The following is a 20153-nucleotide window of genomic DNA, read 5'->3' on the forward strand; positions in this document are numbered from 1 at the left end:
CTCTGTAACTGAGATTCTCTAGGAAGCTGGGGTGAGCCTCCTGTTTCATCCTCGGATCAGAGATGGTTGCTGAGATGTGGCCTGCAGCCAGAGGTGAAAGTAAGCTGGTGCACCCTGGTACGGCGTACCGGCAAGAGCCGGTGCACTCTACCGGGGCAGATCGGCTTCCCCCGGCAGCCATTTAAAGGGCTTGGGGCCCCTTTAAATCGCTCAAAAACCACTGACTGGGCAGGATTTTTGCAGTTCCTTCTCAACTGAATGAAACTAGTCCCTAGATTGCTGGGGGGCGGGGGGGGCGGGAGGGGTGAGGACCCAAACATCTATGAAACATTTAAAGATTTTTCACTCAAAAACCATCCCTATAGCTATTGAGAGCAAACACCTTCCACTTTCTAGAGTTCTGAAATTTCCTATATTTTAAATTTCCCTGTGCTGCTCTGCCAACCGGTCCCCTTACCCCATGCCTCCAGCAGCGCCCTGCCAGCCGGTCCCCCCTACCCTGCGCCCCGACAGCCGGTCCCCCCTACCCTGCGCCTCCAGCGGCGCCCCGCCAGCCAGTCCCCCATCCCACGCCCCCAGCAGTGCCCTGCCAGCGGCTGGAGCCCCAGCCCTTTAAATCGTCCCCGAGCCCTGCTGCCAGATCCCCGAGGAGGCGGCAGCAGGGCCCTGGCAGCTATTTAAAGGGCCGGGGCTCCGGCTGCTGGCGGGGCACTGCTGGAGGCGCGGTGCAGGAGGACCGGCTGGTGGGGCGCCGCTGGAGGCGCGGGGCAGGGGGACCGGCTGGCGAGGTGCCCCAAGCCCTTTAAATCACCCCTAGCTCTGGGGCTCCCAGCTGCCTGTGCAGCTGGTAGCTCCGGGGGTGATTTAAAGAGTCTGGGGATTTAAAGGCCCTGCCTCTTCCAGTTGAGGCCCCACCCCCTCTTAAGGACTCCAGAGTACTGGTAAGTCCTTTAAGTTACTTTCACCCCTGCCTGCAGCTCTTTGGTGCATGAGACCATCCTTCCAATAAAATGTGCTGTCTGCCGGAGTGCAAGTGTAATCCCAAATCTGCCCTCGAGGCGCCACATGCATCACCTTCCCCGTTCCTGCATTCCGCAGACCTGGGAAACCTTCCATCAGCTCCGAGGCTGGGGGATGCTGTTCAGAGACCTTTACTCCCCCAGCCCCTGCTATTCACATCCAGCTTGTGCCTTTCCCATGCAAGAGCTCAGCTGCAGATACTACACTTGATTCGCATTAGCCCCAGGCTTATTACTAGCAAGATTGCTGCTTATTTTGAGCCTGCAGATGTTTCCTAATCTGAGTAATCCTTATTCATGCAGAGTCCTTGTAGGCATGTTGGTCCCAGGATATTAGAGAGACAAGGTGGGTGAGGTCCAGGCATTGGGCCTAATTCTCCACTGCCTTGCGCTTATATCATTTGCACCTCTCCAAAGCGTATAAGATGCCACCACTCTGTTTTGGCAGCGTTTCCACACCCACATTGCAGAGGTGTGAACTGACTACACAAGGAAGGTGTAAAGCAGCAGAATACCAGACTCCTCGATTTCAGTTAGCCTGCTCAGTCAAGCGAGGGGCACAGGATGGCTCGTTTCAGGTTCACTAGCCCCACACCGATTTACTTTAGCATTGCTCACAAGTGCAGGGCTGTGCCCACTGATTTGTTATTATGAGAGAGAGTCCACAGGGTGTCAGCTTGTATGTGGTGTGCCCTGCCTTTGATCTTGGCTGTTCTGGAGAATTGAATTGTCTGTTGCTGGAATATGACATTTAATGCTGTTCACAGAATGCTTGAGGATTTGAACTTGGGGGTCAAACCCAATGCATATGAATCACATTTCCCCCTCTCTGCTATAGTCTATTTGTTGCAGGCAGAGCTGTGACTTGCCAATGCTGGGTGTTCTGGCATGTTATACTAACACTCTTGTAAAATATGTGCCATGGCCCCCTTCTAGTGACTAATCTATCGAGAGGATAACAGCCTAAAACTGCTGACAGTTAATCGAGTTACTGCTTTAATTCTTGGGGTGCATTCAGATGCTGCTGCTGACCTGTCGTCATGATATTATTTCTTAACAAGTATGAACAATTTAATATATTGGTGGAAGGGCCAATCCTGCAGATAACACAGCAGAGAGAAGCCAGAGTCGTCAGAGTCCGTTCAGACTGAGTTAGTTTTTAGTTCATCAATAACTGGTTTTGGGTATCTTTAATTATAGCCCTTGATGTGCCCAGTAGGTCCTGGGAGGAGCTGCTCAATGGATTTCACAGAGGTTTGCAACAGCCTTGGGATTTCTCAAGAATTTGCTATAGTGAGGAAGGTGATCTCTGACCTCTTCCAGAATCGTTGCTGGCATGTAAGAGGTGAATCCCTCTCCTAACCTCGTGGAGCTTGGTATCAGGATCTTTGGGCCAGACTGGTGGCTGGTGTAAACCAGCAGAACTTCGCTGAAGTAAGTGGAGCTATGCTGACTTACACCAGGTTAGGACCTGGCCCTTTGAATTCTGAGCTGCTGATGTCTCTCACTTGCAGTTTAACCACACTGGCTGCTCACGGGCTATCAATTTATCCCAGGCACAGTTTACAGACTGTGACAATGAATACGGTAATATTTATTTACAAACCCCATTTCAATATCCTATTTGCAACACAGAGAGAAATCAATTACAATAAAAAATACATTTAAAACAGCCCTGTAAACTTTTGACCCTGCAATCTTGTTCCTATCATGCAAGAAAAACACATGCTTGACTCTAACCTAGGCCCCCTTCAACTCAACTAGCCAGATATATCTCAAGGGTTTGGGATGATTTTAACAAGAACCTTGTAGAAAAGTATGCCTGCCTCTGGGGGAGAAAAATTCTTAGCCTACATTTTCACATAAACATTTCAAAGTGAAATGGAAGAGCTGGAACATTTCTTCCAGTGAATTATGAACAGCAAACCCTTAAATACAAACTCACACCCTGATCCTGTAAACCCACCTGGCAGTGCAATGATATATTTATTTGCTATATAATATTCAGCCCCTAGAAGTCTCCCAGTGCGGTATGGAGTTCCAGTCAGGGGATGATCATTTTTTGTTTACCAGGAACAAAGCTGAGGCTCAAGTTGTGTGGAAGTCTATTCAGTTGTTTGAAATTCCTAGTTATTTCCTATAATAAATGCCTCTTGCTCAAGAAAGACGGTGATTCCATTTGCCATGGTGCAGAGTAACTTGATGCATGTGTGAACAGTTGCAAAGGTAGGGCCTTAATGTTTCCAAAAGTAGGAATTAAGAAACACAAAAGCTTATAAACAGACAATAAAAAAGAATCCGAGGTCAGTAGATTAGGGTGTGGTCAGTTTCAGACCTTGCTCATTGAATCTTGTCCTTTATGGACAAACCTGACAGATCTTTCTTTCTTATCCCCAAAATTGTTTTCCATAAAAAGAAAGAGACTTCCTTAAAAATGCACACAACGGAGGAATGTTGATGAGTGCCGCTCAGTTTTTGGGGAAACCATAAATATAAAGGAACTGATTCTCCTTTCTCTGACACTGGAATTACAAAATGGCACTTCCCTTGACTTCAGTGGAGTTATAGTGCCCTAAAACTGGTATAACAGACCAGAAACTCAGACCCATATACTTTATGGGGCTTGCAATTGATTTGTTTAAGGGACTGTAAAAAAAAAAAATAATTGCCCCAATATGTTGTTTAACCAGGGCAATAAAAGATCAAGGAAATTGCTCAGATTCCATCTAAAACGCTGAAGTTTATGGAGGTCAATTCTGTGCCCCAATTGGCTTTCTTTAAAGCTTGTTGTAGCAGCTAACTGTCCTGCATTGCACTCTTTGAAATGGGGGCTGGTGGAAGCCTCCATCTTCCGACTGATGCTGTAGAGCCTGCTTTGCTGCTGTTCCATCATTTATTATTATTTAATATTTATACTGCAGTTGCATTGAGGGGCCTCAATCATTGTACCAAGCACTGTGCAAGTGAATTGAAGGTGGCAGTCCCTCGTCCCTGCCCCAAAGAGCTTACTGTCTAAAAGACAACAGCTAATAGGTAGATGGGACAAGCAGGCCAGGTGGGAGAGAAAGACAATCAAAAGTAATAGGATGTGTGTCGTTCGCAACCAATCAGGAGCTTTAATCTCTTGCCATTAGCAATTGGTGGTTTTCCATATGCATTATGTTAAAACTGACCTGTGCTAAGTGATGGCATCTCCAGTCCTATAGGGACATAAAGGTATTTAGGCACCTCATCCCCACTGACATCAATGCGCCTAAATATCTTGGTTTCTGTGGGAATCGTGACACTATATGGATTTGTTCCCCAGCAATGTGGTCCCCCATATATCAGAGTGAGGCACATCCCTATGCAGAAGAATGAGGCTTTTGGGGTCAGGCTGACACCTGTTTGATCCATTCCCTCTGCAGTTTTACTGGTGACTATTTCCCTGAATTTGGAGGAAGCCAGGCAGCTCCCCATCCTTGCATTAGTGCCCCCCTCAGGATCTGTGAATTTCGTACACAGCTGGAACCTAACCTCCATGCATATTTTGAGGGTAGCAGTAACTTGTGTGGATGAGCAAAGACCCAGCCCAGTTCTTGAGCCAAAGCAAACTTTTTTTGGTTGAAATGTGAAAAAGTTCAGTTAAGCTTTAGTGTTTGAATTCTGGATACAGGGCCTGATCTGGGCTATAAAACTTAGCTCCATATCTATGAAGTAGTGGCAAGGATAGCACAGTTTTTATCCAATCTGTAGGCTGCAGCTGGTAGGCTCTGAAGCACCTTGTACTGTCATTAGGATACCAGATTTTATGGACCACTAGACTGATCTAGGATGGCATTTGCTACGTTCCAGGGTTGAATTAAACCTCCAATCTATAAGCAGCACGAAGAGCTTAACTGAACTGCCCGGTTTCATTGGGAGTGTCTGCATTCACTCTGCTGGATTCAAATCAGCCCAAATCTTAGAACAAAACCACATGAATTGAGCCCAACTCAAATGTCCGTCCAGACCCACAGGGACCGAAATCAGCAAGTTTGGCTCTGCTTTAGTTATTGCAGCAGAGACAAATTCATGCCAGACTGTAACTGCAGCCATGTCTACACTGCAGAGCCTACATAGACGCAGCCTAGTGTAGACGCTGCATATGCCAACAGAAAGAGTTCTTCTGCCGACATAACACCACCACCTCCCTGAATGACGTTAGCCATGTTGACAGAAGAGTGCTTCTGTCAGCTAAATTGCGTTTACAGCGCGGGTTCTTCCAGCCAACAACCCGCCATGCTGGCACAACTTTTTCATGTAAACCAGGTGTGACAAATCATTCCTTAGTCGCTACCATATGGGCTGCCTCATCTTTCTGCTTCAGTGGCTTCACCGCTATAAAGAAACCTTACGGTCCGCCTTTAGTTTTGCTTGCTGACTTCATTTGATGCCTCATGCTGCTTATTCAGTCCATTTTTCTCTTCTCCTTCCAGGCTGATTCCTGCTGTACAAGGCATATATCCCAAAATGCTGTCCTGAGATACAGATCCTGTTTGGTGAGTGGCAGAGATGGGGTTAACACCCCCCCCCCCAGTCCAGAGGCTAACACAGGTGCATTTTCTCACAGCAGAGAGCTTACCAGGGAGCTGGGGAGGAAGGGAATGGGGCTGAGCTTGTCAGCTAAAGGGAGCTTGCTCTAGCCTGACGGACTGCAAGAGTAGATATTGAATGCTGGGGCTGAGACCTACCTTGTCCCTGAGAAGCCAGCGTTTGCCATTGCACAAGGACCTCAGGATCCACTCAGGCCAGCGTCCCACCTCTGTGTGCGTCTTCAGAGAAAGGTGGGGGCGGGGGCGAGTCCATAATCCACCTGGCCCATTGTGCAGTAGTAAAGCCGTTTATACTTTCTTTTAGCCAAGCTTGGCCACAAGAGACCCTTTCCCCTTCATTTATATGAATGCAGAGCTTGCAGACGGGCTGGTTTTTCTGCCTGGCTTCTGCACCCGTGAGCTGTCACGCACACATTGCTTTTGAAACCACTTTGTCGACTTGTCCAGTGCGGTTCAAGGGGATGCGGTCTGGTAAAAATTCATAGACATTTAACGGACTCCATTTCTGCCCAGGGATGTCTGGCGTATGTGGGGTGTGCATCCGGAGCTGGCATGGCCCTGCACCTTCTGCAGTCATCTAGACCTGGGTAAAGTCAATATGAATGGCTGTTGCTCTGCATGGGTTTAAATGCCTGGGCAAGCTGAAGACAGGCCCATCAGGTTTAATGCACTTTGTCTGGGCTCTGTATATTCTGATGAAATTTTCTTTCTTTTGTACGAAACCCCTGGAGGACTTGTTTCCCCTACAGCTAGACTAGATCCCATTAATGTCATTTTTTAACTGTATTTTCATGGTTTTTTTCCCATTGATATTTTATTGTTAAATAACATCACAGATGAAGAAGAAGTTGAAAACCCCACAGATTTAGAATGTTTACCGGGTAATAGCACTTTGGATTAATACCCATAGACAGGGGCAGCTCTACGAATTCCGCCGCCCCAAGCAGGGCGGCGCGCTGCGCCGCTCGCGCTGCCGGGTGCTGGTCCCTCACCTTCGCGGGATCTCCCGCAGACGTGCCTGCGGGGTCCCGCGCCTACGGTGGAGCTTCCGCAGTCATGCCTGCGGGAGGTCCACACGAGCCGTGGGACCAGCGCACCCGCCGCAGTCATGCCTGCGGGAGGTCCGGTCGTCCCGCGGCTCCGTTGGACCTCCCGCAGGCATGACTGCAGAAGGTCTGCCGGACCCGCCCGCCGCCCTCCCGTTAAAATGCCGCCCCACGCGCGCACTTGGCGCGCTGGGGTCTGGAGCCGGCCCTGCCCATAGAGCATCCAACTTTCTTTCCCTGTTTGTTTACTTTTTGTATTTCTCTTAGCTTGGCTAATGAGTACAGAACGGTCAAATTCACTTTTCTTTCTAATCACTTTCACTTCCTGGTTCTCGTGCAGTAGATAATGCTGCAATACTCAGGTTTGACTTCTGCTTCCCCTAAGTCATGACTAGGATTTGAAGTAGGGCTCTTCAGCACCACACCCCGCATTGCTACCACTTGAGCCGAAGGAGTAAATCCATTAGGTTGTAGTAGCAGCAGTAGTAGGCTGTTACTTGTGGTGGGCTAGCTGCAGCATGGCTGTGATATACACTCAGGGCTAGTCTACACTTACCAGCCGGGTCGACGCGGTGAGTTCGACTTCTCGGAGTTCGAACTATCGTGTCTAATCTGGACGCGATAGTTCGAACTCCGGAAGCGCCGCGGTCGACTCCGGTACTCCACCACTGCAAACGGCGGTGGCGGAGTCGACCTTGGAGCCGCGGACTTCGATTCCGCGGCGTCTGGACGGGTGAGTAGTTCGAACTAGGGTACTTCGAATTCAGCTACGCTATTCACGTAGCTGAATTTGCGTACCCTAGTTCGACCCCCGTTCTTAGTGTGGACCAGCCCTCAGAGTGTTTCACCAGAAACCCTGTTTCCTTTGAAATGCGGGGTGGAGCGGTGAAGGAAACTCTTCTGCTGGCCTTATGGTTTTCTAGACGTTTCTTTTCATGCATCTATATTTTGGACTCCTCTTATCCCCACACTGTTCCTGTGAACCACACAGTGAAACTGAGCCTTGAATTTGTAAACCTGCCTATTAACAAATAAAATATCATTGTGTCCCTCTGAGCTCCTCCTCCACCCAAACTGGCCCATCAGAGCCACCCCAAGATTTTGGGGCCTGGGGAAATCGCCAACAGAGAGCTCACTTTTCTCTGTTTATTGGTCCTCTTTATATTACAATCCCACCCCAAGTCTTAGAGAACAAGTTGTCCTTCCCTCTCTTCCTCCATTTGTGGCCGTTTGGATTACGTTGCCGACGTCTCCTTCAATGTGCTTTCCTCTTTGCTCATTTGTGCACAGTTAATTGCTGGAGTGTTGTGAGGCAAAGCACAGCTCGCAGGCCTAGTTCCTCAGTGTGCCTTGCATTCTGGTTTGAGCTGGTGTTGTTGTTATTCCTGCTGATTCACTGAAACGCAGAAACATCTGCAATACAGATCCCCTGTCGTGGACCAGAACCCCATTGTGCTAAGGGCCGTGCTAAGCAAAACGAGAAAAGGGTTTAAAAATAAAACCTACCCAGGAGAAACAACGAGGAATCCTTGTGGCACCTTAGAGACTAACGAATTTATTTGGGCATAAGCTTTCGTAGGCTATAACCCACTTCCTCGTTGTTTTTGCTGATACAGACTAACACGGCTACCACTCTGAAACCTGCTACCCAGGAGACTATAACCTCTGAGAGGCGCAGGGCCGCTCAGAGGGGTGGGGGCAAGAGGGGCAATTTGCCCCAGGCCTTGGGCCCAGCAGGGGCCCCCACGAGAGTTTTTCGGGGCCCCTGGAGCGGGGTCCCTCACTCGCTCCGGGGGGGCCGGAAAACTCTTGTGGGGCCGGGCGCAGGAGCTTCTTTGCTCCTGGTCTTCGCTGGCGGGGGGGGGGATCCTTCCGCCCCGGAGCGGAAAGACCCCCCGCCGGCAAATTACCGCCGAAGCGGGACCCGCCGCTGAAGTTCAGCCCGGTCTTCGGCGGTAATTCGGCAGCAGGGGGCCCTTCCATTCTGGGACCCACAGCCGAAGTGCCCCGAAGACCCACGGCGGGGACCCCCGCCACCGAATTCCCGCCGAAGACTGGGCTGCACTTTGGCGGCGGGTCCCGCTTCGGCGGTAATTCGGCGGCGGGGGGGTCCCGCCGCGGGTCTTCAGGACACTTCGGCGGCGGGTCCCGGAACGGAAGGGGCCCCCAGCCGCCGAAGACCCTGGGCCCCCGGAATCCTCTGGGCGGCCCTGGAGAGGCGAGGTCTTTGGAGCAGCTTGCACATAAGTCTTTTGTCCCATTCAAGCCAAGGAAATGAAACAGTAAGACAGGGTCTGAATTTTGCATTTAACCAAATACAGTATGACAGATGCAACAGGGGGTGGGGAGAAAGGCTAGCTTTGCGAAGGAGACCACCTGGTTCCTTGTAAAAAAACCCAGAAGGGGCAGTATGGATTGAGGATGCTCATTGGCTTCTAGTTTGATGACAGGATGATTGGAGCTCATTAGTTCACTGCCTGCCCTCCAGACGTACGTACTTTCCTTCATTAAGTTGCATGAGCTGGATCGATGACTGCTACCCATAAGGTAATATGGGCGTTCTGCATTTCAAGGCAGCCAGGGATGTGTTCTAAGATAGGGGACCGATGTACCACATGCAGTATAAGGATGTGAATAGAACAGTAGATGACTATGGACTGGCTGGTGTATTTATGTACCACTGCCCATTGCTGGATGAAATGAGTTCATCTCAACTAGGTGTCATAGCAGTACAGGGTCTAAAGAAGGGGTTTATAAAGTTACCTAAGGGATTTGACTGCACAAGTGAGCGTCTCTGTGCCCAAATCCCTTGGGCGCTTTTGGAACGCTTCCCTCCTGCAAGCTTTTCCCTGTTAGCTCATATGTAGCTGCCTGTGCATTAGAGGCAGATGCGCATAAGCTCTACCCCCACAGTTACCAGGAAATCCCGAGAGGCTGTGGCGTGCAGCATTGCGATGACCGGATAATCCGAGGTGCCTGTGGATTTGTTACTCGGGTGACTTCTATATTGTAATGTATGTTACTGACTGAAGAACACATTCTGTTACTTTTGGGGTCACAATTCTAGATGCAGATGAGCTGGCGAGGCCTCTAGACCCCAAATGTCCCCTCATTAGAACTATATTTTTGGAGAAGAAAAATGTGTGGAGGAGAGATAGGTGCCCCTGAGAAACAAGGCCTGTGTTGTGTATTTTCTGGAGGGGCATAAATGAGTATTGGTATTAAACTAGCACCTGGAACCCCAGCTAAGATCAGGATCCCATCTTACTAGGTGCTCCACAAACACGGGGTGTGTTCCTGCCCTAAAGAGCTTACAATCGAAATAGACAGGACAGAAGGGAAGTCTTAGGAGCCCCATGGTACAAAAGGGACAGTGAGGCACAAAAGCTTGCCACAATGAGTCTGTAACAGGGCAGGGAATTGAACCTGGGTTTCCCCGAGTCCCAGCCCAGTGACTTGCCTATTTTCCTCATAGAAGCTTTAGTTCTTAGCAGTTTGTTCGCTCCTGGTGTTTATTCTTTATTGGAATTTATAAAAAGCCTTGGAAGGATTTTTTTTTTTAACTTCCAAGCCATCTCCATAGCAACTAATGGTGGTGTCAGGAACGGAAGATGAGGAATAAGGGGTAGGAGCAGGCTCACTGCTAGGCAACAAAGACCTACATTTACTGCACAAGTTTCAAGAAATGTGGGTGGGGGGGGGGAGGAAGAGAAAAACACAAAACACATCGAAGGACAGCAGAGTTGTCTAGACACAGAATAGTGTTCAAAGCTTTGTGTCTAGCTGGGCCAGTGGGGTGACTGTGCGCAGGGTGGACTGCACATTTCTGAAGATCTCAGCTTGTCCTTGCAGCAGAGCGGAGTGACGGTTTTTTTATACGAATAGTTTACGTGATGAAAAATGCAGTGTTGGTCAGTCCGGAACTATTTGTGAATTTGACACAACCGGTGTAAGCCATTCCCAAAATGGCTGGGGAAGAGCCTGCTGCCGCCGCCACAACACTTCACAACCATTAGCCAGTGATTGCGATGCTGCCCTGGGATTTACGGTTCAACCCCGAGACCCCAAACAGATTTTCTCAATTCACCGAAAAGTCCCCAACATTTCAGATTCCGTGAGAACTGAAAAATCAGTTATTTGCTGAGCCTTTAGCGCAGAGACAGCAGCCATGTTATTGCTGCAACCTGTTCTCTCTCTCTCTCACCCTGCCCTGTGCACCCACCTCAAGACTTTACTTTTGTTCTTTCTTGTTTGCTGTTTTCCATCGTCTGAAACAAATAATTTTAGACTGAAACACCAAGGTTGTGCATGGAAAAAAACCAAGAGGTTTTTCCAAGAGGAATCAGCAGCTTTATTAGATACTAATGTAGCTCAGCGATGACATGTTATTTACTGTAGGGAACAGTCCTACACTGGCAGATAGCTGGGCTGGATGATGTATTAGGTCATTTCTTTCTCTAATGTCTGTGATTTCCTGGAAGTTGCCCATAGTGAAACCTGTGGTGTCCATTCAGTCTGGGACATTGAGGAGAAGCTTAAAATAGGAGAGGATATCCTATCGTCCCGTAAGAAAGAATAAAACCCCTTCTGGCAATGCTGCCGTTATTGCTACTTAGAGCGAGGATCCTGTAGCCTTAATGGGCAATCAGCATTTGCTATGGATTGTGTCTGTCACACATGGACAGTAACAAGTGTTTTCCAGATCTACTGCACAATGACGAGGGATATTTGCAGGGGCTGTGTGCAAAACTGCTAATTAGAGCAGTTCTCAAGCTACAAGCGTGAGGAACCCAAAGGTTAGCTGTAAAACAGTCTAATGAGAAGCTGAGTGTGTCGTGTCGGAAGCTGCTGTGTGCTCCGATCTCACATTGACTTTTGTGCTTTGAACATGCCCAGACTTTTCCTTCCTATTAGAGCAACTGCTGTAAGAAGGGCTGCAAAAGCGTTCTGTTCTAACCACCTTTTTCTACACACACGTGACATTCACAGCTGGGCATGAAATGACTCCTGGTTGGCCTTGGCCTGAAGGAGAAGGTTATTAATTAAAGTGACGTAGGAGCCGTCATCCTGGATCTGATGTCAGGACCATCTAGGCCAGTGTCCTGTCTCTGACCGTGGCCAGCACCAGATGTCTCCATGGAAGGTGCAAGAAAGCTTGAGTTATGGAGCAACCTTCCCATAGGGCAGCAGTTCTCAACCAGGGGTCTGGGACCCGCTAGGGGACCATGAGCAGGTTTCAGGGGGAGCTGCCAAAATAAACCAGAGAGCAGGGCTGATGTTAGGCTTCCTGGGACTCAGGGCAGAAAGCTGAACCCAAGCAGGCTGAAGCCAAAGCTCCGAGCAGCTCAGCTTTGCAGGGCCCCTGTGGTGTGGGGCCACAGGCAATTGCCCCGCTCGTTACCCCCTAACACCAGCCCTGGCTTTTAATCTACCGGATATGCAGACAAAACAGCTGTTGTGGCACAGGTGAGCCATGGAGGTTTTTATAGCATGTTGGGGGGGCCTCAGAAAGAAAAAGGGTGAGACCCCCTGCCCTAGGGGAAGTGTTTCCTAACCCCATTAGTTAGTGAGGTGCTTGTGCCCTGAAGCAGAAGGTTTTATATCCCTCCAGTAGCTGCAGTTGCTTGGGCCTTCAGAAATTCAGGACATCTCAAGCTGAGGCTCCAAAATTTAGTGGGTGCATCTGAAAATGTTTCTCCAAGTGGTGTTAAATCTGGTGCCTGTTTGGAGGCACAAGTGAAACGAGTTGGTAGTTCTCCTCCCAGCTCCTTGGGGGACAGGTATCCCTTGGCTGTCTCAGCCAGAGGCTAAGGAATTAAGAGGCCAAAGAGACTCACTCTTAGCAGTCATCTGGCTAAGTGAATACTGAGGCCCAGGGACTGGGCTGGGCAAAGGAAGCTAATACTGCCCCCTTGTCCTGTGGATCACTAGATGATTTCGCTCTTCACCAGTGTTATATTTGCATTAAGCCCTGTTTTCTCTTCCAGACACATCAATGTTCGGCTTGTGCAATAACTCTGGTGACCTAGGAGGAGTTTCTGCCCTAGGAAGATGAGATTGTCATATGCCAAGATACTGACGCTAGCAGCCCTCTTGGCACAGTCTGAAGCCTTGGCTCCGCATGAAGGTACGTCTGTCACGTGCTGTGTCCAACAGACCCAAAAGCAGGGTAGCAGATGCTCATGGCAGAGAAGTTAAGGTCTTTTCCAGGTGGCTGTATTTGCTAGTGTAATGAGCTGTAACTACTTGGAGATACTAGTGGGGCTTGAACCTAGGATCTCTAGCATCAAGATCACAGGCCATTATCACTGGACACTAGCAGGCTAAATAGTCTCTGCAGTGAATCATAGATAGGATCATACCTACTAAGCCAAGACATGTGAGCTGTGAGAAACCAAAGAGGATTGTGGGAAGTGCCAGATTGTATCGGTCCCATGGTTCATCCTGTCTCTGATATTGGCCAGTGCCAGATGTTTTAGAGGAAGATGTAAGAATCCCACCGTAACCCCTGGTCCCTCCGCATAGTTCTCATCCTGATCTCTATCAGTGTCCATCTGCATTTGTCAGCCACCAAGCAGACAACCTTGGGGTTTGCATTTGTTTTCCGCTGGCTTTTCTTAATGCCACACAGGGCCAGTTAGGGTATCAAAATGGCACAAGGTCTCATATGCTCCCACTCGTTCCATCAGCCACAATCTCCCCTCTGATATTTTCTTTGGCCCCACGTATGGCATTAGAAAGTAATCCCAAGAACTGCGTGTCAGCGAGCAGGGGCACTGCCAGGGCACTTGGATCTGTGCAAATGGGCGTGACATGCCGCTGCTCTGATCTGCTTGTGTTTCACACGCAGCACAGGTGTAAGTGACCGCCCCAGGCACATGGCAGTGAGGAATTAGCGCTGCAGAGTCCAGCCCACCTCTCTGTGTCTGGAGAGGCCCTTGTCGAGGGGAGCTAGTAGGAAAGATGTAGGAGGGGGAGCTATGTGAGTGAGTGAGGAAATCTGTCACCATGTGGGTCCGCCCATCTCCCCCCATGGTGAGGGAGGCTGTAACAATGCCCTACGTAGGCTGCTTCAGCTACGAAGGAGGAAGTTTGCTCCCCATTGTGCCCCACCTGCATCTCCCCTAGGTCAGCACAGGAGGCAGGCACTAGGCACTGCACTACCACGGTGACAGGATTTTAGTCTATGTGCTGTCAGCAGCATGGGACAAAGCATAACGAGCTGTCTCTCACTACCTAGCCCCCCGCACTTCAGCGGGCATGTTTCTACTCCGTGCACACTAGAATCGGTGCAATGGGTTCACCAAAAATCTGCTTTCATAACATATTGTTGAAGCTTGTTGTACACCTCTCTAGTGTCTGTGCACCGAGGATAATAGCTTACTGTGCAGTTAGCTGCTAGCATTGCCCCTTGGCTTGAGTGGTAAAGCTCTGTGGTTGAGGGTTGTAGGTTCAAACCCTGCTGGTGACCCATATGGGGTGAAAGGGCCACTACAACTGGATAGTTCAAAATGGGTGTGACTTTCTACTGCTGAAACTCAGTCCATAAGGTCTCCAAGCTGCTTCTCACAGGCAGAGACTGATCCAGTGCCCAGCTAGTCTTTGGTTGGGCATAAGGATCCAGCTGCCTAGACTATGCTGTGCTCTGCAGAAATTCAAAGAGAAGCACAGGGCTTGCCAGACACGCTTGGGCTCTAAGCTTTTAAGAACATGCCTGGAACGTTCTGAAAATTCAGCAAGGGGTTAATGGTAGCTTAGGAATTGGCTGCAAAATTAACTTGATTAAATTCCTGCCCGTCAATTAAGCCAATATCTTTGACTATAATGGTATTTAATTCGCAGCCTGGAACAGTGCAATAAATCAACGTTTACAGATGTCTCTGGCAAACCTTTGATGGATGAAACGGGGTAATTTCGGAAGTGCATGGAAAATTTCAAATAAAATCATATCCCCCTGTGATTAATATAGCTGTCTATGTTGGTATTTGCTCCAAAAGGCACCAATCCAGATATGCTTAACATCACATGCTTTCAAAGACAGCATCAGGTGCCTGATCCAGCCAGGCCGAACGCTCTCTAGTTGCAGTGCCAAGCTGGGGCCTGGTCCTGCATGGCTCTGAAGGCCCTTGTCAAGGGGCAGCTGCTCTTTATGGGAGCTAGGGCCCAGCCTGCCCGTGACTGCCCTTATGAGGGTCCCACCTGGGGGTAATTGACTGCCCCAGGTGACTGATTACTAAAGAAGCACCTGGACCTAAAAAAGGTTATCAGAGCTCAGTTAGCATGAACTCCAAAGGGAGATAGGAGACTGAGGGAGGCCGGAGGCAGAGGGCAGAACAGGGAGCCTCGAAGGGGAGCTCTCTGGGGAACCTACCAGGATGGGGAGCCTGTAAGAGGCGCCCCCAGAGAGGGGAGCCTCCTAGTCAGAGGGCTTTACCACCTGTCCCCCAGACGTTGGCCGGAAGCCTGGCCTGGCAAGGATTGCCCGCTGTCCCTGGGGACGCGTCACAGCACGCAGAGCTCCCTGGACCTGAGACTCCAGAGAACGATGTTACTCCAGTAGGGGCAAGAGGCCTAGCAGCCGGGGAAGAGACTGGCACCAAGAGAGCACTAGAGGGAGACCGGGTAGAGATGTTCAGTGGACTCAGGTGAGGGACATGGCTGAAGAATGACCCAGTCACCCCACTGGGACGTTGAGGTTAACGTTTTGTTCATGGTTCTGCGTTGGCTTTTCGGTTGACAAATGAGTCTCTGCAAGCAGGGGCTCTCTCGCACGTCACTGGCTGTTTGCACTTGCTGATCCCCTGGATGAGGGGCAAATTAAGTAAAGGCTCATCTGCAACCCTGCACCCGTCCACACAGGGGCGTGCTGGCTCACGGTATATGCACTTACTGTTATTCACAACAGAATTCTGACCTGCCGCTGCCCCCTGACACAGAGGATTTCAGTGACGCTATTCAGGACTGATCCGCCTTGAGTGGTCATATCCATCCGTGCAAAGGGGATCCAAACAAGGATGGTAACAGCCTACAGCTTCTCCGCCTGGGGTAAATGACAATTCAAGGAAGGCAGTGGAGATTCAGGCCCCTTGCAGTGCACTGACTGTCTGCGAGGGTGTGTCTACACCCACAGGGAGCTGGAGGTGTAATTTCCACCTCAGGCAGACGTACCCACACTAGCTCTGGTGGAACTAGTGTGCTAAAAATAGCAGCATAATCATGGTTGTGAGAGTGGCAGGATGGGTTAGCCACCTCGAGCACAATCCTGTCTGAAACCTACCTCCAGCTCCAGTGCAGACATACGCTGTAAGTAATGATGACAGGATTACCTACCCTGTAGGTAGCAAAGGCTCCGATCCTACAGACGCTTAGGCCTATGTGTATATGTGTTTGCAGGATTGGTGCCAAAGGTGAAAAGCCCCCCGTGGGAGCTATTTGTGTTGCACGTAGTACCCAGTGTGCTCGGTGCTTTGTATACCAATTGCAGGCTGATTTTCAAACCACAGCACCCTCTTGTTTTGCTTTTAAATCTTCGCCCATCCTCTCCGGAGAACGCGGATGATGCATAGATTGAAAAGGGTTGGGGCGGGGGAATTGGGAAAGGGACAGGCCCTTCTCTCTGGCAACTCATGTTGAGATTTCCGGGAAAGGGGATCCACAGAATTTGGCTTTGACTTCCCCAGAGGGTCTCTTGATTCACGGGAATATTGGAGATACCAGTGCCAGTTAAAACAGCAATAGCGAAATCTTGTTATTCTGGGGTTAAAAGAATCACTCAGGCTCCAAGAGCTCAGCTGTGGCCCTCTTACTCTTGTGAGTAGCCCTTTAGTTACAGGAGTCAGAGGTACAGGACTGGGTCCAAAATTCTGTATTTTTCCTTCAGTTTTAAAGACCTGAAGAGGGCTCCTAGCAATGACCATTGGTGCTCCAGAGTGGCCAGCGTGTTACAGATGTGCTCATGAGCAACCCTACAATAACCAACCAGTGTGTAGCCCTGAGTCCATGAGCAGCCTAGAGTAACAAAGCAGAGTGCAGCCCTATGCTCACGAGCAACTCCACAATAACAACCCAATGAGCTCCGCCCAGGCCTTGTGAACAATTCTGCAGCAACAAACCCTCGCATCAGCCAAGCATTCATGAATGACTCTGCGCTAGGAGACCACTGTAAACAGCCTAACGCTAACAAACCTGTGTGTTTACTCCAGCCCTCTAGAAACCCTACAATAACAAATCACTGTTTGCATGAAATGGGGAGAGAAACATTTATTAAAATTTTAACTTCAAGCTTGCAAACCCATCCCCCACCTAAGTAAAGACATTAAAATTATGGGGAATATAGCGGATTTATGTTATTAAATTATCAGAGTGTCCCACCCAGTCGCCAGCTTTCTGTCCATGAAATGTTGGTGTGCAATGCCTGCTGAATACAAAATTCAATTAAAACAGATTAAACGTTTTAAAGTGAAACATGCCTTGACGTTCATTAAATGAAACTCAGTCCTCCCTGGCTCGTAGACTTTAAGGCCAGAGGGGACCATCATGATCAGCTAGTCTGACCTCCTGCACATCACAGGCCACAGAATCTCACCCACCCACTCCTGTAATAGATCCCTAACCTCTGGCTGAGTGACTGAAGTCCTCAAATCATGGTTTAAAGCAGGGATCAGCAACGTTTGGCATGCGGCCTGTCAGGGAAAGCCACTGGTGGGCTGGGACGGTTTGTTTACCTGCAGCGTCCGCAGGTTCAGCCGATCGCAGCTCCCAGTGGCCGCAGTTCACCATTCCAGGCCAATGGGGACTGTGGGAAGCAGCAGCCAGCATATCCCTTGGCCCACGCCGCTTCCCGCAGCCCCCGGCTATAACATTGCAGTGTTCAGGCATGGACTGGAACCTGGGCTCTGAGGACCTCCCCACTCATAGGGGATCCAGGCCCATGCTCCCACCTAAGCCTGAATATCTGCAATGCTAATTATAGCTCTGCAAGCCCGAGTCAGCTGACCCAGGCTCTGCGACTGGCTGTGGTGAGTTTTTTATTGCAGTGTAGACATACCCTTTGTGAGCTAGCGAAGTCCCTGGCACAAGTGGAGCAGCCCTGGGGTGACTCTAACATATACCAACCTTGCAAGGCTGCTAGAGGCTGTTCCACCGTTCAGCACAGCTGGGGCACAAGGTCTTCTGATTGTGGTTCTGGCTGGGTGGCACAGAGCTGCTTACATTGCCCTGTTCCAGGGAAATTTCCCAGCAGTGTGTTTTGTACAGAGCAGCAGAAAGGGGACTGAATCCATCCCGTGCTGTTGGTTTACTTGTACCCTAAGTGTTAATGTGGAATAGGAGCAAGATCTCTTTGAATGTCAGGAAGTGGAATTAGGGAGCAAATGGAGAGCAAGGGACTAGAACTGGGTGACATTTTTTCAGTGAATAGTAAATTCAGTAAAAGATGCATTGGGGCGGGGGGGGGGGTATCAAAACTATTTACCAAATTCAGTGAATAGTCTTGGCCAAAAACCCCCACTGTATTTTGAAAAAGCCAGAATGGCTTGTTTGGATCATTTCAAACAAAACATGCCCACTCGTTTGGAAACGGCACGTTCTTTGGAAATTAAGCTAGTCCAGCCGACCAAAGAAAGGGTGAAAAACACCCACAAATGACTTGGAACAAAAACCATTGTTTCAGGTTAAACAAAATGTTTTGTTCAAACGAAATTTTCTTCCGGATTTTTTTGGTTCGGGCCCTGAACTGAGACATCAGATATTGACTCTGTTCTAGGAGCAGCGTTACCCAGGCTGCGTCAGAATGATACCAAGCCGAAGCGCTCCTGAGCACTGAAACTCAGCCTTCGAAACTCGCGAAAGCCACTTACTTAATATGCAACTGGCTCATATTTCATAATTTCATGGCTCACTCGGCGATTGCCCTGTGCTGTTTATTCCCTCCGAAGCACCTGGCACTGGCCATTGTCAGAAGACAGGATACTGGGCTAGATTTAACCGTTGGTCTGACCCAGTCTGGCTGATCTTATGTTACCCACTCCTTCTGCAAAGGCATGAAAAATGAAATTTAGTGATTTACACACCGATCCCAATTCTGTTTTTCTTGAGCCCCGTGTGACCCTGCTGGGTCTGACTCTCTGCTCACTTAAACAGGTTGCGTACCTACAAGACCCTGTTGACTTCCTGAAGTGCCTCCCGGCTTACCCCTAGTCGAAGCGAGGTTCCAGTCAATCAGGCTGTGAATGAGGTTGCTTGTACAGGTGTCACTGAGGCCACAATTTGGCCCATTATTCGTAGGTGCTCCAGGGCATCCATGGAAAAAAATATGGGTGCTCAGCACCCACTGGTAGCCCTGCAGATCAGCATCTCCCCACCCCCACTGCCTCCTGCCCACCAGCAGCCCCACCAATCAGCTCCTCCCGCTCCCCCCCAGCGCCTCCTGCTCGCCGGCAGCCCTGTCGATCAGCTCCACCCCCTCCCTCCAAGCACCTCCTACCCACCCCAATCAGCTGTTCATTGGCGTGTAGGAGGCGCTGGGGGGGACATAATGGGGCGGGGCAGAGTGGGGTGGGAAGAGGCGGGGTGGGGGCTTGGGGGAAGATGTGGAGTGAGGGCAGGGCCTGGGGCAGAGTGGGGATAGGAAGAGGTGAGGTGGGGTTGGGATTTGGGGGAAGGGGCGTCGTGGGGGTGGGGCCTGGCAGAGTGGGGGTTGAGCACCCCCCCCCCCCGCAGGGACAGAGGAAGTCGGTGCCTGTCCAATTATTTATATCAGAGAGAAAGGATGGCCCAGTGGGAGTGCTAGGTTCAATTCCTTGCCCTGCCACAGGCCTCCCTACGTGACCTCCGGCCGGTCATTTAGGTTCAGATCCTTAAAGCAATACCATGAACCCTTCTGGACTGAGATCACCAATGAACTCAATGGCAAATGGGCGCCAAAATACCTTTTGAAGATGTGGGCCTTAGTCTGTCTGTGCCTCAGTTCCCCAGTGAGACCATTGATAGATTGTGAGGCGCTCAGATGCCATGGCGATGGCAGCCATGTCATTACCTAAGATGGAGAGCATTGCAAAGGGTTTGTCTATCTGGGCCAGCTGCAGTATTGTTGGGGGAGTTAGGTGACTCCGCAGCGCTGATGTTCCTTCAGATGGTTTATACGCTAGTTGGTCCGTTACAAGCTCTGTGGAACAGAATCAGCCTCTCAGCCCACGCAGCCCCTCTGTTCTTCTCCCCACAGCATGTGGGACGGCGGAGGTGGCCGACATCTTGTTCCTGGTGGGTGAGTCCTGGAGCGTGGGGGAAGGGAACTTCCGGCTGATCAAAGACTTCATCTACAGTGTGGTCCTCTCCTTCGAGAACGTGGCAATGGGCAGAGAGGGTGTTCGGCTGGGAGTGGCGCTCTACGCGGAGAAGCCAAGGTCGGCAAACCTTCATTTCCTGTCAACACAGAGAGTCTCTAAGTCCCATCTCTGTCTGGCCGTGAGGCTGGAGTGGGTGTATGTGAACCATAATCCATTGAAAGGCGCATT

General features: G+C 50.0%; 1 protein-coding gene and 1 long non-coding RNA gene across 2 annotated transcripts in view; both read left to right on the forward strand.

Annotated features, from left to right (window-relative positions):
- The first annotated feature begins 5473 nt into the window (after positions 1 to 5473).
- On the forward strand, positions 5474 to 14523 carry LOC120395662. The gene is made up of 3 exons (XR_005592735.1): positions 5474 to 5539; positions 12627 to 12766; positions 14482 to 14523. It is a non-coding gene; the product is annotated as an uncharacterized LOC120395662 (long non-coding RNA).
- A 5067-nt stretch (positions 14524 to 19590) lies between these two features.
- Positions 19591 to 20153, forward strand: part of LOC120380075 (collagen alpha-1(VII) chain-like) — a 68487-nt gene continuing 67924 nt past the window's right edge. The window contains exon 1 of the mRNA XM_039497604.1: positions 19591 to 20042. Coding sequence (XP_039353538.1) covers positions 19990 to 20042 — 53 coding nt within the window. The 5' untranslated portion in view covers positions 19591 to 19989. The remainder of the gene's footprint in view (positions 20043 to 20153) is intronic.

Source organism: Mauremys reevesii, linkage group 1 (assembly GCF_016161935.1).
Source record: "Mauremys reevesii isolate NIE-2019 linkage group 1, ASM1616193v1, whole genome shotgun sequence".
Classification (NCBI taxonomy): Eukaryota; Metazoa; Chordata; order Testudines; family Geoemydidae; genus Mauremys; species Mauremys reevesii.